Below are 19,762 nucleotides of genomic sequence, written 5' to 3'. Positions count from 1 at the left end.
GCGGAGCCCGGAGATAATAGGTGGGGGCAAACACGCTAGTGCTACTGAGCGAAAGTAGCAGTGATCCACATGGACGTGGTCCACCCGTCGTCCTCACGCCACCCAGATCCTCCTCTCTCCCTTCCCCCTTCCTCTTGCTCTGCTCAAGGCACTCCAAAGCAAAAACCCAAACCCCCACCCGCAGCATTTATCTCACCGCCGCCCGCGAATGCCCCTGCGCCAATGCCTCCTCCTCGCCGCCTCCTCGGGGCCCTCGCCGCGCTTCTCGTCCTCCTCCTCCTCCCGGCCGTCGCCGTCGCCGACTCCGACGACGGTGGGTACTCCCTCCCTCGCCTCGTTCGGGCTTCCGGTAGCTCTGTATTGGGGGATGGCTTCTGCTCGGGAAGCTGGGATTCGGCGGTGGTTAGGATTGCTCCGTGCTAAGACTAGTACTCCGTATTTTATTCGTGCGCGCTTTTTAGTGGGTGGGCGTGGTCATTGTTTATGGCTTGCTGATTTTGTTCCATCTGCCGCTGACGCCGCCTAAGCATGTGCTAACACTAGATTAATCCCGTCTCCTGTTCATGCCATCGCATCCGCCCGCGCCTCTTCTTCTTCTTCCCTTCACAGGATACAGCTACTGCCATTTTTCTGGGCGTAGAAGCTCCACCAACATCTATCCTCAAAGAGTCAAATGTGGTTTTTTTTTTTAAATCTGCACTTCTTTCCTGCTCTGCTTCGTCGGCCGAAGAGCTGTGATAGTGCCTTATCCTGTCACTGGGGATCAGCTTCTCATTCTGAACTTCTGAACCGCTGTGCTATTTTGGGGAAGCGAAAACCTTCGGGCGAGAAGTGCTGGAAACTTGTTTTTTTTTTTTACGGGATAGTGTTGGTGTCTGTTTGGTTTCTCTGCTGCTTGTGCTGATTCAGTGTATGTGTTCACGGTTTCAGGCCGAACGCTGCTGGAGATCAAGAGATCCTTCCGGAACGCCGACGACACGCTGCACGACTGGTCCGGCGACGGAACGGCCTCGGGCTACTGCTCCTGGCGCGGCGTGCTCTGCGACGACGCCACCTTCGCCGTCGCGGCGCTGTAAGAGCCTCTCTCCACCCAAACCTTATGCTGTTCTGCTGTCTACAAACAGTGTGCCGTTACTGACACGTGTTCGTGTGTGCGACAACAGCAACCTCTCAGGGTTGGATCTCGGCGGCGAGATCTCCCCGGCCTTCGGGGACCTGAAGAGCGTCGTGTCAATGTATGGTGATGGTACATTGTTTCCTGAAATGTAATGCTTTCAGATCATAATAAGTTTGTGTAACTCTTTCTCCTGCTTGGTTGGTCATACACAGTGATTTGAAGTCGAACGAGCTCTCCGGGCAGATCCCTGACGAGATCGGCGACTGTTTGTCGCTTAAAGTGCTGTAAGTTGGCTTCGGTACTACTTCGTCGTGTTGTTTAGTTTTGACCTATAGGTAGTAATGCCCGTTGCTGACTTTCCTTCTGATCAAGGAACTTGTCCTCTAACAACCTGGAGGGGGACATACCTTTTTCCATATCTAAGCTGAAGCACCTTGAAAGCTTGTAAGGATTATACTTGTCCCCCAAAACTTGGTAAAAGCAAGTGTTTCACTCATTGCTCATGTTACGTGTATTTGTAGGATACTGAAGAATAATCAGCTGGTGGGCGTGATTCCGTCAACTCTTTCTCAGCTTCCGAATTTGAAGATATTGTAAGTTACTGCTGCTAAGCTGTCCTGTGGGTTTTATTGGGTTGGTTCTGATGTGGTGTGTGTCCTTAGGGACTTGGCTCAGAACAAGCTAACTGGAGAAATTCCAAGGTTAATATACTGGAGTGAGATTCTTCAATACTTGTAAGTAGCCATTCACTTTGTTCTCCAGTATGGCAGTATGGAGAAAAAGATTTCTTGGTTCACTACTAAAACTATCTAGTATATTCAAGGGCCTAGCAAATGCTAACAAAACTTAGTTTATGTAAGATTTTAGGGCTTGGATCAAGCATTTATGTTAATAAATACGATCATTATCCACACGTAGTGTAGGGCCAGCAGGCCACCATCTGTTGTTACATGCTCAGTTGTTTGTATCTATCTAAGTTTGTCTTTTACTCAAGGGGACTGCGAAGCAATCTCTTAGAAGGAAACCTGTGTCCAGATATGTGCCAGTTGACTGGCTTGTGGTACTTGTGAGTGCATCTCCTCCCTCCGTTTATCACCAATGTAGCGCTTTGTGCCCTTTATTATGTTAACAAAGTCGCTTCCTTTTGGTTCAGTGATGTGAAGAACAATAGCTTGATGGGCACAATACCAGATACCATTGGGAGCTGTACGAGCTTTCAGGTCTTGTATGTGCATTCTTTCTACTCCCATTGAATAATGTTGGTCACTTCCTAGTTTTTAGAACACTCATGATCTTTCGATATTTTAGGGATTTGTCTTACAATCAGCTTACTGGAGAAATCCCATTCAACATAGGTTTCCTGCAAGTGGCTACATTGTATGTGGTAGTCATTTCACCAATCGAACTTGATGCTTAAGTTGTCTTGCAAATATAAGTGATCACTTGAAATATTATTTACTATTGTGCCAGGTCTTTGCAAAGGAACAAATTCTCTGGCCCTATTCCAACAGTGATTGGCCTTATGCAGGCCCTTGCAGTGCTGTATGATAAGTGACATTCTTCCTTGATTTATGGACACTGGGGAATTGTTTTGAAATATATTCTTATTTTGCATTGATCCAGGGATCTGAGTCTTAACCAGCTATCTGGCCCAATACCATCTATACTTGGCAACTTGACATACACTGAAAAATTGTAAGCTTGCACTTCTTTGTATCTGCTTAACCAATAGTTTACTAATGATTTTACTCTTCACTAAATCATATTCTAGGCCCTGTGAAGTCTCTACTCTTTTCTTAATCATGAGCAGTTACTGATATCACAGTCTCTTGTACTACCAGATATCTGCAAGGCAATAGGCTAACTGGGTCAATACCACCAGAGCTTGGTAATATGTCGGCGCTTAATTACTTGTAAGCATATAGCCTTGTATTGCCTTTATTCTTCATAGCCAATTTATTTGTGTTCTACCCATTTGATATGCTATATCTCATTTCAGGGACCTGAATGACAATAATCTGACTGGGCTCATTCCACCCGAGCTTGGAAAACTCACAGGCTTGTTTGATTTGTAAGTATAAGTCCATTCATTCGTATTATATGATTCTTGTAAACAGTGCTAATTTAGGCGGTGATCCATGTCATCTGCTTCTCGCAGGAACCTTGCAAACAATAAACTTGAAGGACCGATACCTGATGATATAAGTTCATGCATAAATATCATTAGCTTGTAAGTTTCACTTTTTCCTGAAGTTATTTAGCGTCTCTGGTAGCTGGATACTAACTTGCTTGCTCTTGAAACAGCAATGCTCATGGCAATAAATTGAATGGGACCATCCCACGTTCATTGCACAACCTTCAGAAGATGACTGATTTGTAAGTAGTTTCTACCTTTTGTAGTTTCTATTATTGCTTATACTAGGATGTTTTTGTTCCAGACTGCCATAAATTACATTTCTAACAATTCTTCCTAATGATCTCTGCTGATCCATAACTTTTAGGAATCTGTCATCAAATTATCTTAGTGGAGCAATACCCATTGAGCTAGGAAGAATAAAGAACTTAGACACACTGTAAGTTCCAGTATCTGATTAGTAATTCTTCTTCAGAAAGTTTTTAATGCTATCATGTGTTGCATGGATATATTTGTAGGGATTTATCCTGTAACAAGATCGCTGGTTCGATACCTTCTGCAGTTGGGAGCTTAGAGCATCTTTTGAGACTGTAAATCTGAGAACCTGTTATTCTTTTTCTTGAAATGCATGTATTTTTTCATGACAATATTATCTTATTCATGTAGTAACTTGAGCAAGAATAATCTGGTGGGGTACATTCCTGCTGAGTTTGGGAACTTGAGGAGCATCATGGAGATGTAAGAACCTTCTCACCTCTAGGCGTTCAAATCTTCATCCTTTGAGAGTAATATGGACGTCTTTTGTTTTGTTTCAGTGATTTGTCCAATAACCACCTTCATGGCTTGATTCCTCAAGAGGTTGGAATGCTGCAAAATCTGATACTATTGTAAGTGCATGCCGTCTATGGTTTTTTGCCTCACGGTCATTTATATTGAGAAACCCGTACTGTACAAAACCTGTGGACTGCATATTTCCCTTCCAATTATTCGAGATTGATTTGTGTAATATTTTATTGTTACAGAAAACTAGAAAGTAACAATATAACTGGGGATGTTTCTTCACTTACTAAATGCTTCAGTCTCAGTGTATTGTAAGTTAAGACCTGAATAGCTATTTGAACTGTTTGCACATGTGTGGATTTCAGTCATAGCTTCTTTATTCTTGTGTGTTGCCGCAGAAACATATCATACAACAACCTGGCTGGCGTTGTACCTACCGACAACAACTTTTCACGATTTTCACCAGACAGGTAGTATCGTCTGGCATAAATTTATACCTTAAAAGAATCTCGGGAACCCTTATTTATAATCTGAACTTTCTTTCAGCTTCTTGGGTAATCCTGGACTATGTGGCTACTGGCGTGGTTCTTCATGCTATTCCTCCAGTCATGCAAAGAGATGTAAGTACAACGCTATCTTTATTAAATTGCTCTGGATTACAACCTCACCAGACGACTAAGACGCCTTCCAATACTCTTCCATTCATTTTCTCCGCAGTCTCAGTCTCAAGGGATGTCATTATTGGTATTGCTGTTGGTGGGCTTGTTATCCTGTTGTTGATCCTAGCAGCTGCTTGTTGGCCGCGCAGCCCAGCAGTTTCCCGAGAATTATCTGTAAGCAAACAAGGTGATTACTCGAATTGCTATATGTTGCTTTAACACATCAATATTTCGTAGCTATTTGACAAGTGCTGTCTCATCATGCTGAACCTGGCAAATGGTTAATACCTGTCTCAGACAGTTGCCAGTCTGCTCTCAACTTGACAGATGCACTATTTGTTTTTTGATTACTAATATGGTTTTAATGGGATAATGCTGATAATTTTCTGTTACAGAAATACACGCTGTGTTATCGAGCAATGTTCCTCCCAAGCTTGTGATCCTCCACATGAACATGGCCCTCCACGTATACGATGATATAATGAGGATGACAGAAAATTTGAGCGAGAAGCACATTATTGGGTATGGGGCATCAAGTACAGTTTATAAATGTGTTCTGAAGAACTGCAAGCCAGTGGCAATCAAAAAGCTATACTCCCAGTACCCTCAGAGTGTAAAGGAATTCGAGACTGAACTTGAGACTATTGGAAGTATCAAACACCGGAATCTTGTCAGCCTTCAGGCTTACTCACTATCACCTGCCGGGAATCTTCTCTTCTATGATTATATGGAAAGTGGCAGCCTCTGGGACGTTTTACATGGTAAGTGGACATATAGCAGGTAAAATGCATGTGGGGGAGTGCTCAAACAGTTTCAGTTCATTGCGCATCTAGAAACTTTTCGTTTCTACCATCCATCTGTCAGCAAACATGTGCTGGCCACTCATTAAGATGTATTGATTATTTATTTTTATTCTCTTTGATTAGGATTTTTACATGGCATATAGTCTGCGAGTTCTCCACAACCGTATGCTAATGTGCAAGTCTTTGTTTTTTAGCAGGTTCGTCCAAGAAGACGAAACTTGACTGGGAGGCTAGACTCCAGATTGCTCTTGGCGCAGCCCAGGGGCTGGCATATCTCCACCATGACTGCAGCCCACGGATAATTCACAGGGATGTAAAATCGAAGAATATCCTCCTAGACAAGGACTATGTGGCGCACCTTGCTGACTTTGGTATTGCCAAGAGCTTGTGTATCTCCAAGACCCACACATCAACCTATGTGATGGGCACAATTGGCTACATTGACCCTGAGTACGCACGTACATCCCGCCTCAACGAGAAATCTGATGTATACAGCTACGGCATCGTCTTGCTTGAGTTGCTCACTGGAAAAAAGCCAGTCGATAATGAGTGCAACCTCCATCACCTGGTAACTAATTTTCACTTGCTTGCAGTTGTTCTATTGAGAGTTTCTTTCTTCTCCACTCCCTTTGGATTATGAGCGTCAGTAAGTTCAGAGTCATGGGCATTATCTCAAAAAAAAAAGAGAGTCATGGGCATTAGGACTCTGTTCCCTCAAGGGGACCAGCAACATGAAAGCTATCATGTGATGGCGGTTAGATCTATCCATCGACACTCTGGTGATGCGATTCATTGTATGGCTGGTGAAATCTCCATTATAACTGGCAACTCGGCAGTGTCCTGCAAAGCCTGCAGTATTTGTCCCCTGCCTTCAATCATGCGGTTGGCAACACGCTGCTGTCAAAAACTGTAGCTAACTAGTAGTAGTACTTTCTCCTTTGATCACTGATATGTTGGTAATTTAGCCTGAGCATTTTACTTTTGCCTACTCTGTCAAACTTAAACTGTTTCTGTTTTGGAAGAAAACATGGATAGGTAGTTGATCTGGCTGTTAACTCCCTGGCTTGCACCCAAATGTTCATGCTCATTGGCTGCTCCCCTGCAGATACTATCCAAAGCTGCAGATAACACGGTGATGGAGATGGTCGACCCAGACATCGCCGACACGTGCAAAGATCTCGGCGAGGTCAAGAGGATGTTCCAGCTGGCGCTCCTCTGCAGCAAGAGGCAGCCGTTGGATCGACCGACGATGCACGACGTGGTGCACGTCCTGAACTCCGTGGTATGCCCAGAACCAGCTCCAAAGCCAGCAAAGCCAGCACAACTACCGGGATCGACTCAGCCGTCCACAGGTCCGAGCAGCTATATCAACGAGTATGTCAGCCTAAGAGGCGGCAGCGCTCTCTCCTGTGCCAACTCGTCGAGTGCATCTGACGCGGAGCTCTTCCTGAAGTTTGGTGAGGCGATATCGCAGAACACTGAGTAGACTGACCTTCTGATGGGCGTAGCGTTTCCGGTAGTTGTTCCCGGTGTCCTCAAGAATAGCAGGGGGCACTGGATCTGGAGGTGTTCGGTTCACTGTAAATATGCAGCTGGTTTTGCTTCTTTTAAACTCTCTAGCTATTTCTCGTTTTTTTCTGGCTCCCCTTTTGCAAGTATTTTTTGGTTTGTACTTGGGATGATAAAAACTGTGCTGAAACAGAAAGGACACTGTTTTGTTGGAAACTGAATGGAAGGAAATCATTCAGTGCTTGGTTTTACAGTGTCAATGGCCTGTTTCAGTTGGGGCATAAACTAGCTGGCAGAGATGTGCTAGTGACCTTCCGTTGTATGAACAGAAAAAAAAAGCTTGCACAATGATATACTGTCGAGGTAAAAGAAGTCCTGATGGTACTTACTGCCTGTGCACTCTGTCCAGATCTCCGGTGGTTGTCCATATATCTTAGTTCACGCCACTGATTCACATTCTAAGTTCCAACGGTACTACTGCTAACGAACCAGCCACAGCATGGCCAGTTATCATTGAACATTACTCTTGTAAGTAGCTTGCATGTGTTGCTATCCTCAATTGCACAACTCAGATCAGAAACTAGAGCAAGCTGTCTCAAAGTTCAGGATTTGCTCCTTTTTTTTTCTCAACAGCCCACAACTCACACGATTTCAGGCTAACACTGCAGAATTCAAAACGAAGACAACAAATTCAGTACTTCCTCCAATCCAAATTTATTTGTCTAGACACGCATGCATCTAGATCAACAAAAAAAATAGCGCGCTATATCAACGTTATAACGGCGCTATAGCGTATTTGGAGAGTGAACGCTATGCTATGCACATTTGGCTCGCTATAATCACGCTATTAGCGGCGCTATGCACGCTATTTTTCGTAGCGCTATAGCGGCGCTATTTTTATAGCGTTATAGTGGTGCTATTTTCTACAAGAAAATTAAGCAGCCGACTAGCTATGTTGGATCTTTTGATCCACGAGCTTCCAAAATCCTCATTCTAAACGTAGTCATTCAACCCGTTGGAAACCACAAAAGCACATCAACAATTCCCACTCATCCTCATACGACGCATACATGTTGAAGAAGAAAAATCAACATCACAACGAGTAAGATCTACCGATGCAATCTGCCTAAGAAAAAAAAGTTGGTTCTAATTTTCATTATGATGAGCTGCAATATGCGGTTCTTCTTCTGAATCAGATGATGAATGAATGTATTATTCATCTAGTTCATCTCATTTTGATTAATTACTACTTCTGCTATGTAGTTGGCTCTTTAATTGTTTGCATGTTGGCAGGTTAATTAGTTATCTACTTGTCCACTTATCTATTTGTTGGACTGATAAATCTTTATCTTTCAGTGCGACCAAGACTTTGTAATTTAATTTATTGATCATTGTGATGTGGATAATTTTTGAGCTCCTGAAATCCTTAGTATATATACTATATTTGTTATTTCTAATTTTTTTGTCAAACGCTATTTTGTAAAATAGTGCGCTATTAGCACGTTATAATCTTCATAGCATATTTTAAAATGCCACACTATTTTGTTTAGCGCGCTATTTTTTTCCTTGATCTAGATGCATTTTAGTGTGTAGATATATGCGAATCTAGACAAATATGCGACAAATACTTTGGATTGGGGGAGTAATTCAATTACAGGCCAATATAAGCCAAAACTACAAAGCAAAGTAGCATCACTTTCACGGTTTCACCAATGCCGCCCATTTAGTGGAACCGCAGATTGAAAAACTTCATCCACCAGACCACCACTGTCTCCACTCTCCAGCCTGAGGTCGCCTAGCCTCCAGCCAGCAGGGGGCATTCCCAGTACTCAATTACAACAAAAATGAGAAAAACACACTACAAGGTTCTTTCAATCAAATACCTTGAAAACACGACTCTGTTCATAGCTTTCCAAATGCTGGACACACAGCAGGAACACCAATCACTACCTAAGCTCCACGCCTACTACCTCTCCACTGCGTGAACGAGCAACTCCACATAGCCAAAACTGAACTAGGAGCTCTGCTGATAGCAAAAGCACAACAAACCACAACTTAAACCTGGCAACTGGACAAAAGGTGCTCAGTGGGCTCTAAGATACCACAAAATCAACATCCTCTGGCTAGTCCCACCCATCCCTTCCTTTTCAAGTTCTCTCTTGTTCAAGATACCCTTATTCGCCACTACCCACATCAAACAAAAACCCCAAGTTTAAGAGTTGCCCTAAGTTTCCAAGGCTGCGAATAAGGCACAACCACCTGACTCGTATTCAATGGGTTGCACAAAGACAGAGAACTCACCAGATTTGGTGAGATTGCATATCCAGATATCATTCTCATCAGTAAAATGCACATCAGAACAAGCTACCAGGTGGTTTGTGCCGCATCTGAACAGTTTCCTCAAAGATGATCTTGTACCATACAGAGTAGCATCCTGAACTAAAAACATCTACCATCAGAATAAGACTGACTCACTAGATGGCTTTTATCTAAAAAAAAAAATAAGACTGACTCACAGGTTTGTGCCCAAAATGCGCAAATTTCCAGAGATCAGTAAGTGATGATCCACCGCAGGATATCGCTCGTAGGTCTAAATTCTAGAAAAGTTTGCTGGAGAGGAACCAATACCCAAAACTATAATCACAAGGTCATGGGGAACTTTTCAGATGGGATTTCAGAGGGTATCTGGTTTCCCCTGTGCCGACGACTTGAGCTTCTTTTTGGGACCGAAGATGTAGAAGGCGACAGTGTCAGGAACAAGAACGCATGCGATCTTCTTCTGCAGCCTCTCGTTCCGCTCGAACCTGCATGCTACAATTAAAATGTATCAATGACAGCGAAATTACACTTGTGCATATTTCGAAGATAATGACAAGCTGATTGCTTTACTGTTGCTGCTCCTCCATCAAGGTGTCAACTAGGACCCGCATCTGACATACTTCTGCCTCCAACTGACCGAGCAACAACAAAGTAGCATCCGTTTCACGGTTTCACCACTGCCACCCATTCTGCAGTCGCTTGTTCCGCTCGAACCTGCATGTTACAAGGAAAATATATCAATGACAGCGAAATTACACGTGTGCATATTCCGAAGATAATGACAAGATGATTGCTCTACCTATTCTCCTTCTCTAGCAACGCGTTAACTAGGACCCAAGTTTCACGTAAGCGTGCCTCAAACTGAAACATCAACTTCTCCATGAAACAACAGATCCTCTCTCTTGCCTCTTGGCAAGTAAACTGGAGATGACCGGAGCAAGTCGAGGATGTAGAATCCTGATCCCTCTCACTCCCAACATGTCAAATGACCATCATTCATCTGGAGCATTATGATATGTTCTATGTTTCACTCAATGGCGGTTGACTCTGACATATGTCTCGGTTCTCCAACTGTATACCATCTTTCCTATGCCTTCCCGCTCATGGACATGAGGGGTGCTTGTAGGCCTCCCGTTTTATAGGTAGCACAAAACTGAACACCTACTGCTTTTTCTATGTTTATTATTTGTACCAAACCCTAGTTGGTACATGTATTGTTACTTATTAATACATATACCAACTCCTAAAATATTTACTATAATTTAAGACTCTAGAACCACTCGTAATGCTATATGTCCAAATCCAGACACACCATTTACACCACCATACATTCTCATTGCACATCATAAAAAAATGTAAAGACACTGTGGTCTCACTTATTTTTTACATTTTGGCATCTTTATACTGTTGTTGATGATTATCAATGCGTCGGTGAAATTCTCGAAAATAAATGAAGTAGCAAGGAAATAACTGTTTTTTTTAGAGTAGTAGTGTCCAAAGACGATGACATTTGGGCCGCACGCTTTGGTTAGACGATAGTGGGCTGTGGATGCACAAATCTGGCCTATTAGTCCGGCAAGATACATGATACGGTCTCAGTATGGATTTCGAAATCCCAGACGGAGTAGGTTTCTGAAACCCACTATCAGAGGATATATACACCGAACGCCGTTTAGCATCGTCCACACAAATATCACAGGATCCGCCGTCGCTGTAGAAAAAAGAGAGAGCTGCCGATCCCCTTTTCAGAAGGATGGCTTCGTCGTTGTTCCTCAGGTCCGCCGCAGGCCGCGTTCTTCGGCGATCGATCCCGCAGGGCTCCTTCCCTCGGAACCCTGTCCGGTTCTTCTACGATGGTGTTGGGAGGATCGAATCCAAGGTAATTCCCTCTTCCTTTGCTCCTAATTTCTTCCCCCCTTTTCTCTTCCTCTAGGGTATTCATCGTTCCGCGAAATTGTTGGGAGATGTGATCTAAAGATGTTGAGAATATGTGCTAAATTTACTTTTTTCGCGAAAACGCAAAAGCATTGCGTTTCGATGCATTGATAGAAAAGAAGGTCATATGTACAAGTCCACAAGAGGACAACCACCCCATCTTACAACTCGACCCAAAAAAAGAAGGCTAATCTCCGGGCTCCCGCGTCCGCCCATTGCTGTGCCTCGGCCCTAATGTTGTTGAACAGGGACGCCACCGAAGGTTGCGCGTTATCGAAGACCGCAACATTCCGGTGTTTCCAAATCCACCACGCTGTAAGCATGATTATCGACGAAGTACCTTTACGCAGCTGGTGAGGGGCGGTCCGCACCACCAGCGACCACCACTCCGCGAAGTCACCCTCAACCGTGGAAGGACCTAAGGTGGATCGGATCCACGAGAGGACCTCATACCAGATCGTCTTGAAGAAAGAGCACCCAGTGAGTAAGTGCGTCATGGTCTCCACCGACTGGTCGCAGAGCGGGCATCTAGGCGCATGCGGCAAGCCACGCCGTGCCAGCCTCTCGCCCGTCCAACACCTATCAAGGCAGACCAGCTAGATAAAGAACTTCACCCTTGGCGGCGCCCAGGATTTCCAATTCAGTCTCCAAGATCCTGAGATGATGGCCCCCTGGAAGAGGGTGCCATAACAGGAACGGGATGTGTATTGGCGATCCCTCGTCCAACATCAAACCATCCTATCCTGGTCCGTTGACAGCCGCATGTCCCTGAGTCTACACCATAGCTGCACGTACTGCCAGAGTGCGAGGGCGCTCGGTGCGCCAGCAATGTCAGGGACCCAAGCGCGTTCTATCAGCGCTTCGCGTACCGTACGCGCCTTCCTGCGTCGTTTAGGTACCAGCGCGTAGACCTCAGGCGCCATCTCTTTGACGGACCTGCCATCCAGCCATTTGTCCTCCCAGAAGAGGGCGGTCTCCCCATTGCCGACCTCCATCGAGGTGGAGGCTGCAAAGACATCCAACTCCACCTTCGAGAAATGTGCTAAAGGTACTTATAGGTGATATTTCGTAATATCACAGTTTGCTAACAATCTGCTCCCTTCGTCCTAGTCGTAAAAGTTACTCAGTTTTGTCTAACACATCTGTATCAGACGTATTTTTGTTGTATCAACATCCATATTTTAGTTGTATCAGACGGAGGGAGTAGTATTTACGAATTTATATGCTTATAATTGTATAATATAAATGAAGGTTTAATTCTTTCGGTTGTCTACATCATTCTTGCTCAAAACAGGGCCCCAAGACCAGCCTCGACGTGTCATTAGAACAGTTAAGAGAAAAAATAAGTGAGGTGCAGAAAGAAACCCGCAGCTTGGTAGAACACGAAGAACTGTAAGCAAACGCTTCCTCTTTTACTTGATTCTTTGTGCTCTTTTTATTTTGCAGTTTCGAGCATATTTTGTCATTTTAAGCTTGCGTTTTTTAAGGATGTTTAATTTATCTTATTATTAGGAATGAATTTGTGATCCTTTTTAACATGCAGTTTGGAGAAACGGGAGCAACGGCAAAGAGTATTATCGTATTTCTTAGTTCCCACTGCCGCCGCTGCCTGGATATTTGGTCCAGACAAGAAGAAGGAAAGCAACGAAGCTAATCATCCATGTTGTGTTTGTGCTAGTACTTCTGTGCAGAGCTGAACTTGATTTGTGGTGTAAGGGTGCAAATTGATCAACCATCAACTTCTCCATGCAACAACAGACAGGGACGAAGCTGGAAATTTTATCTGATGGTGTCTGCTCTATGTTCAATGGTGCTAGCTTCACATATAAATAGTGATTAGTGTAGATTTAGTGAGAGATTTGTAAAAATCATTGGTGTCAGCCAAGGTTCAAAAAAGCGCTGAGCGCTAAGCGAGCGGTGAGGCTCAGCCTAGAGGAACTACTGCTTAAGCGAGCTTAAGCGCTGCTTAAGCGTAGGATAAAAGCGTACGGACAGGAGCAGCGAAGGCCATCTGGGCACCGACCCATCAGCACTTACTTCCAACCAACATCGCTTCAGTTGCCGATCAGTACCGGAGGAACCGGAGGCACCGGCCCATCAGCACCCGGATCGATACCCATTATACAGTACCTACAAACAAAATTGCAAGATTATCTTAGCACTAGAAGCAGCTAACAGCTAACTTAAACAGTTCCAACAATCCACTAATCAGTAAATTAATTCAGTGCATGTACATCTAATCTAACTTTACTAGCCCAGGCAGCAGCTGAGAAGCAACAACGCAAACAGGCAGCAGCACAGCAACATAGCAACCTAAGCAGTAATGCAGTACACGCATGACTAGATGAGCAGACATCAAGCAGTACAAGATGAATCCATCGAGGCATCCGTCCAGCAAGCAGCAATCCAACCAAGTAGTGGAATATTAGCATACTACTAGCACTATCAGAGACCAGAGAGACACACTAGTATAGAAAATTAGAAAAAAGGGGTTAGAAACAAGATACGGACTGATTTGCGCGCCTGGCCGGCGTCAAGCTCGATCTGGGGTCCGGCCTGGGGCTCTGGGCGTCTAGTCGGAGAGGGGATGAAGGGCGCTGCCTGGAGGAGAGGAGCCGACATCCTGGTGGCCTGGAGGAAGAGGCGGAGGGAGGCGGAGGAGGTCCTTCCCCGGTGGCGGACGAGGAGCAGGGAGCAGCAGGCCGGCCTGAGCACGAGGAGCTGCGCCGCCCAGGCGCCGCCTCCCTCTCTCCCTCTATGTACGGGAGGAATGGTCGATTGGGCTGCTAGGCAACCCTAATTGCGCCGTTTCCCTCCCACCTACCCCCAGAATTTTCCGATTCCCGCCGGCAACCATCGACGCTGAAGCTTCGCTTTTCTTCCGCGTTCTATCGCTTCCGCGCGCACGCTCAGCGCTTAATCGGATCGCTTTTTTCGCTTTTCGCTTAACTGTCTGCTTTGGGCTGAAACCGAGCGGTGAGCTTCCGCTTCGCTCGCTTTCGCGCTTAAGCGCAAGAAAGCGTACACTTTTTTGAACGTTGGTGTCAGCTGACACCAGTTCCAACTTCCAATGAAGCAGCTCCGTCCCTGATAACAGATCCTCTGTCTTGCCTTCTCCATGCAACAACAGATCCTCTCTCTTGCCTCTTGACAAGTAAACTGGAGATGACTGGAGCAAGTCGAGGATGTAGAATCCTGATCCCTCTCACTCCCAACATGTCAAATGACCATCATTCATTTGGAGCATTATGATATGTCCTATGTTTCACTCAATGGCGGTTGACTGATATGTCTCGGTTCTCCAACTATCTACCATCTTTTCTATGCCTTCCCGCTCATAGATATGAGAGGGTGCTTGTAGGCCTCCCAATTTATAGGTAGCACAAGACTGAACACCTACTGAACTTTCTATGTTTATTACTCGTATTTGTACCAAACTCTAGTTGGTATATGTATTGATACTTATTAATACATATACCAACTCCTAACATATTTACTACTCGTAATGTTATTGGTGTAAATTTTTGGGGGTCATTTATATGTCTAAATCCAAACACACGGTTTACACCACCATACGTTCTCATTGCACATGACTATAAAACGTAAAGCCATCATGGCCTCACTTATATGGGGAAACCTTAATCAACTTAGAGCATGTTTGGTAAGCAGCATCGTTTTTAGCTCTCTTGAGGGCAAGGCCCCGGGAGCATTCACTGCCGACTTGGGTGTCGTTCGTGAAAGATCGACCTTTCCGAAGGGAAGTCATCCTCTAGGTCGCTCGACACGCGGCACCGCGGAGTTCCTCCTACACGTACATCTTCCGCGTGGTACACTTTTCGCACAACTTCGTTGTTCAAGTTATAGGTCAAGTACATTGAAGTACACCGTAGAGCTTTGTTCCCTATCAGATCCGGACTGAGGCAGGGCACAGATGAACAGTACCGTCCCCTGCTGCCTTGGTCGTTGGATCGAAACTGAGTAGACCAGATTTCGCACAGGCACTGTGGATGTCACTATAGTAGATACTGTGGACGAGGCTTGTAGCGAATATACTGTAGCATAGGCACTGTAGATGCCCCTGTAGGCCCATGTAGCATGCGCCTGTTCACGTTCATCCAGCCATCGGTTCTCGTTAGGGTTGCTTTTTGGTTGTTGAGCCCATTTGTTAGGGTTGGCCTAGCTGCTGGTTGCAGAAGTGGAAAACATCTGATGTGGACATAGACCCCACAAGGCCAACTCTTTAGTCTCTCTCTCTCCCTCTCTCTCCCCCTCTCTCTCCCTCTCTCTCTCAGAGCCCCTTACTTCTTTATCCTGGTAGGTCACTCGATCGGGGCACTGCCGCGAGGGAAAGAAGAGGCGCGGAGGTCGGTCTAAGGGTTGTCGATGACTGTCGGCGGCGAGGCAAATGCTAATGGTGCAGCCGTCGTAGACACGCATAAAATTTCTCCTTCCATTCTAATTTAGTGTACATCTCAAAATACAATTGACAAACTAAAACTATTATTACTACTTTAGCCAATCTAAGATACATGGAAAGAAGCGACATCTAGAGAGAGCAAGACGGCTTCATTTTATATGTTCTTGCTAACTAAAAGTTAGAATATATTGATTAGTATGGAACAAAATTTTAGTCTGAATGTAAATCAAACATAGGAGTAGTAGTGTCCAAAGACGGTGCCATTTGGGCCGCACGCTTTGGTTAGACGATAGTGGGCTGTGGATGCACAAATCTGGCCTATTAGAGCATCTCCACTCGTCTCCCCGACGAGGCCCCCGAGCGCCATTTTTCCCATTCGGACAGCGAAATTCGGCCCAGTCGCGACCCCGGTTTCTCGTTTTCGTCCGGATTTGGCCCTTCATCCATCCGGCGAGCCCACGCCATCCCCGGTCCCCCGAGGCGCGCTCGGGGACTCCGGACGAAAGAATTTGGCGCGAAACGTCGTGTGGACCCTCGTAGTCGGCGACAGGAAAGCCAAATCATGTTGATTTCCCTCCAATTTGCTTGCATATCCCCATTCTCTCCCGCCGAATTTGTGGATAGGCATCTCCATTCTCCTCCTAGTCTTCTTGTCCACCACCATGCCGCCGAAGGCGAGGAAGCCGCGAACGCCGAAGGAGCAGCCGCCGGGTCTGTCCAACGCACAGTGGGCGGCGGACGTCGAGCGGCACCAGATCGAAACAAGCGGCAGGGCGGAGAGGGAGAAAAAACTCTCCGCGAAGAGGGCGGAGGCGTTCGCCAAGGACGAACAAGCGAGGAAGATCTCCATGGCCATGAGCATGGGCCATGCTCGCGGGAGCGGCGGCGCCGCCATGTTTCTCGGCCAATGGCCGATGCAAGTTGCAAGCAGTTCACCGTCGACTTTCTCCCCTTCGAGCTTCTCGCTGTCGTCGCCTGCCATGTTCCAAGAGGCCACCTACGGCCAAACGTCCAGGTTCACGCCGTCGCCACCCGAGCTCACCGTCGGCAACTGATGGCGCGTGATGCACACGTCCGTTGGGAACCCCAAAAGGAAGGTGTGATGCGCACAGCAGTAAGTTTTCCCTCAGAAAGAAACCAAGGTTATCGAACCAGTAGGAGATGAAGGCGACGTGAAGGTTGTTGGTGGAGGAGTGTAGTGCGATGCAACACCAGGGATTCCGGCGCCAACGTGGAACCTGCACAACACAATCACAATGCTTTGCCCCAACTTAACAGTGAGGTTGTCAATCTCACCGGCTAGCTGTAAACAAAGGATTAAACGTATGGTGTGGAGAATGATGTTTGTTTGCGAAGAACAACAGAGAACAGAGATTGCAGTAGATTGCATTTCAGATGTAAAAGAATGGACCGGGGCCCACAGTTCAGTAGTGGTGTCTCTCCAATAAGATAAATAGCATGTTGGGTGAACAAATTACAGTTGGGCAATTGACAAATAGAGAGAGCATAACAATGCACATACATATCATGATGACTACTATGAGATTTACTTAGGGCATTACGACAAAGAACATAGACCGCTATCTGATACGTCCAAAACGTATCTACTTTCCCGAACACTTTTGCTATTGTTTTGCCTCTAATTTGTGTATTTTGGATACAACTAACACGGACTAACGCTGTTTTCAGCAGAACCGCTACGGTGTCTCGTTTTTGTGCGGAAATCCAACTTTCGGGAAAATCCTCGGAATTTATGCGGAAGGTCCTATTTTCCCAGAATATTGGCGGAGCCGAAGGGCAAGCCGGGTGGGGGCCCGAGGGCCCCACACGCTAGGCCGGCGCGACCCAGGAGGGGGGCGCGCGGCCCTAGTGTGTGGCGGCCTCGGCTGGCCCCCGACGCCCTCCTTCGGACTACTTATTGCCTTCAACCTAAAAACGCACGGGGGATAGACGAAGTCGCCAGAAACCATCCGAGTACGCCGCCGCCGTCGCGAAACTCCATCTCGGGACCGAAACTCCGTTCGGCACCTCCCGGGACGGGGAATTGGAGGAGATCATCGCCATCATCATCACCGACGCCTATCCATCGACCAGCCATGTTTCCCCCATCCATGTGTGAGTAATTCCCCCGCTGTAGGCTGAAGGGGATGGTAGGGATTGGATGAGATTGGTCATGTAATAGGCATAAGATTGTTAGGGCATAGTGCCTAGTATCCGTTGTTGGTGCTTTTATGATATTGTTGCAACTTGTTATGCTTAATGCTTGTCACTAGGGCCCGAGTGCCATGATCTCAGATCTGAACATGTTATTGATTCATGAAGATATTCGTTGTTTATGATCTTACCCGCAAGTTGTATACACATGTTGCTCGTCCGGAACCCGAGGCCCCAAAGTGACGAAATTGGGACAACCGGAGGGAAGGCGGTGATGTGAGGATCACATGTGTTCACGGAGTGTTAATGCTTTGCTCCGGTACTCTATTAAAAGGAGTACCTTAATATCCGATAGATCCCCTAGAGGCCCGGCCTGCCAGGCTGGTAGGACAAAAGATGTTGTGCAAGTTTCTCATTGCGAGCACGTACGACTATATATGGAACACATGCCTATTGATTGATTAGTACTTGGATACCGTTTTATTATTATCTGCAAATGCCCTGCTTTGATTGTTACATGAGTTTCTCTCATCCATGCAACGCCAGTTCATCCATCCCTGTGCCTACAGTATTTTAATCCTGCTGTTTACTATAATCACTACTGCTGTTTTTGTTACTCTGCTGCTGTTATTTCACTACTGCTACTGATATAAAACCGTTACTACTGATAAACTCTTGCGAGCAAGTCTGTTTCCAGGTGCAGCTGAATTGACAACTCCGCTGTTAAGGCTTTCAAGTATTCTTTGTCTCCCCTTGTGTCGAATCAATAAATTGGGTTTTACTTCCCTCGAAGACTGTTGCGATCCCCTATACTTATGGGTCATCAAGACTATTTTCTGGCGCCGTTGCCGGGGAGCATAGCTTTATTTGGAAGTTCACTTGGATTGATATTGTTCACTGCAAATTCTCCATCATGGGTAAACCTCACGATACTAAGGTCGCCATATTACCATCCACTACAAGAAAAGGTACAACTCTGAGTACCTCTGCTGCTCTTGATTCACCATCTGTGATAAGTAAACTTGTTTCACCACCACAAGCTTCAATTGCTGGTACTTCTGCTAGATCTGAAAATTCTTCTCATAATTTTGATGATGCTTCTGTTGTGCTTGATAATGATGGTTCGTTAGGATCTTTTCTAGATGCTACAATTGCTAGGTCTAGACAAATTGAAAATACTGAAACTCCTAATGAAAATGCTGCTACACCTGTTAATTCACCCGAGTCTGTTGAATACTCTAGTGATGATCTTGTTGAAGATTATGTAGAACTTGATGATGATTTTATTGATAAATGCAATGCTACTACCGATGCGAGAAAAATTAAAAAGTTGCTTGCGTAACATACTGTTAGATATAAACTGTCTCCTGATCCTAAATTTGCCACATATCCTATAAACATTAAGGATAAAGATTATGATTTTTCTCTTGATCTATCTCATATAGCTATTGTTGAGAAAACACCTTTTTGTGGTACTGAAAAAGAAAGTGCTGTAGAACACATGATTGAGCTATCTACTCTGAGTAGCTTGTTTTCTGATGATGTTAAGAAGCGTACTTACTTTGTTGCTAAAATTTTTCCATTCTCATTAAAGGATGATGCTAAAACTTGGTATAATAGTTTGCCACCTGATTCTATTAATAGTCCAAAATAATTGCTTGATGTTTTCTTCCGGAAATACTTTCCTGCTAGTGCTCAACATATTGCTTTGCAGAGAATTTATAATTTTGACCAGGAAGATGGAGAGAAATTGCCTCGAGGCTTGGGCGAGATTTTGCTCTCTTATTAGAGCTCGGCCTGACCATGATTTGGAAAAGCATGATTTACTTGATATATTTTATAGTGGACTAACCATTGAGTCTAGGGCATACCTGGATAGTTGTGCTGGTTGTGTTTTCAGGAAAAGAACTCCAGATGACGCTGAGGAATTATTGG

General features: G+C 45.3%; 2 protein-coding genes across 2 annotated transcripts; both read left to right on the top strand.

Annotated features, from left to right (window-relative positions):
• Positions 1-222: 222 nt before the first annotated feature.
• On the top strand, positions 223-7,245 carry LOC124690846 (LRR receptor-like serine/threonine-protein kinase ER2). The gene is made up of 27 exons (XM_047224175.1): positions 223-313; positions 931-1,072; positions 1,164-1,235; positions 1,330-1,401; positions 1,490-1,561; positions 1,639-1,710; positions 1,780-1,851; positions 2,112-2,183; positions 2,271-2,342; positions 2,426-2,494; positions 2,588-2,659; positions 2,741-2,812; positions 2,959-3,030; positions 3,117-3,188; positions 3,276-3,347; positions 3,422-3,493; positions 3,619-3,690; positions 3,770-3,841; positions 3,918-3,989; positions 4,067-4,138; positions 4,274-4,342; positions 4,430-4,501; positions 4,578-4,651; positions 4,749-4,877; positions 5,086-5,451; positions 5,691-6,061; positions 6,599-7,245. Exons 1-27 carry the CDS (start codon positions 223-225, stop codon positions 6,977-6,979), a joined length of 2,988 nt encoding a protein of 995 aa, XP_047080131.1. The 3' UTR covers positions 6,980-7,245.
• Positions 7,246-11,022: 3,777 nt separating this feature from the next.
• On the top strand, positions 11,023-13,057 carry LOC124688666. Its single transcript, XM_047222307.1, has 3 exons — positions 11,023-11,200; positions 12,551-12,648; positions 12,800-13,057. Exons 1-3 carry the CDS (start codon positions 11,075-11,077, stop codon positions 12,951-12,953), a joined length of 378 nt encoding a protein of 125 aa, XP_047078263.1. The 5' UTR covers positions 11,023-11,074; the 3' UTR covers positions 12,954-13,057.
• The last annotated feature ends 6,705 nt before the right edge of the window (positions 13,058-19,762 follow it).

Source organism: Lolium rigidum, chromosome 2 (genome assembly GCF_022539505.1).
Source record: "Lolium rigidum isolate FL_2022 chromosome 2, APGP_CSIRO_Lrig_0.1, whole genome shotgun sequence".
In the NCBI taxonomy this organism is placed as follows: domain Eukaryota; kingdom Viridiplantae; phylum Streptophyta; class Magnoliopsida; order Poales; family Poaceae; genus Lolium; species Lolium rigidum.
The sequence above is the reverse complement of the archived record's forward strand: the minus strand, read 5'-3'. Positions and strand labels throughout refer to the sequence as shown.

Excerpts from the sequence above, each read along its gene's own strand:
- LOC124690846 (XM_047224175.1), top strand. The coding sequence starts at position 223 with ATGCCTCCTCCTCGCCGCCTCCTCGGGGCCCTCGCCGCGCTTCTCGTC. Across the intron at positions 3,691-3,769 it reads ATAAAGAACTTAGACACACT|GGATTTATCCTGTAACAAGA; the intron begins GTAAGTTCCAGT and ends ATATATTTGTAG. Across the intron at positions 4,878-5,085 it reads ATTATCTGTAAGCAAACAAG|AAATACACGCTGTGTTATCG; the intron begins GTGATTACTCGA and ends TTTCTGTTACAG.
- LOC124688666 (XM_047222307.1), top strand. The coding sequence starts at position 11,075 with ATGGCTTCGTCGTTGTTCCTCAGGTCCGCCGCAGGCCGCGTTCTTCGG. Across the intron at positions 11,201-12,550 it reads TTGGGAGGATCGAATCCAAG|GGCCCCAAGACCAGCCTCGA; the intron begins GTAATTCCCTCT and ends TGCTCAAAACAG. Across the intron at positions 12,649-12,799 it reads TTGGTAGAACACGAAGAACT|TTTGGAGAAACGGGAGCAAC; the intron begins GTAAGCAAACGC and ends TTTAACATGCAG.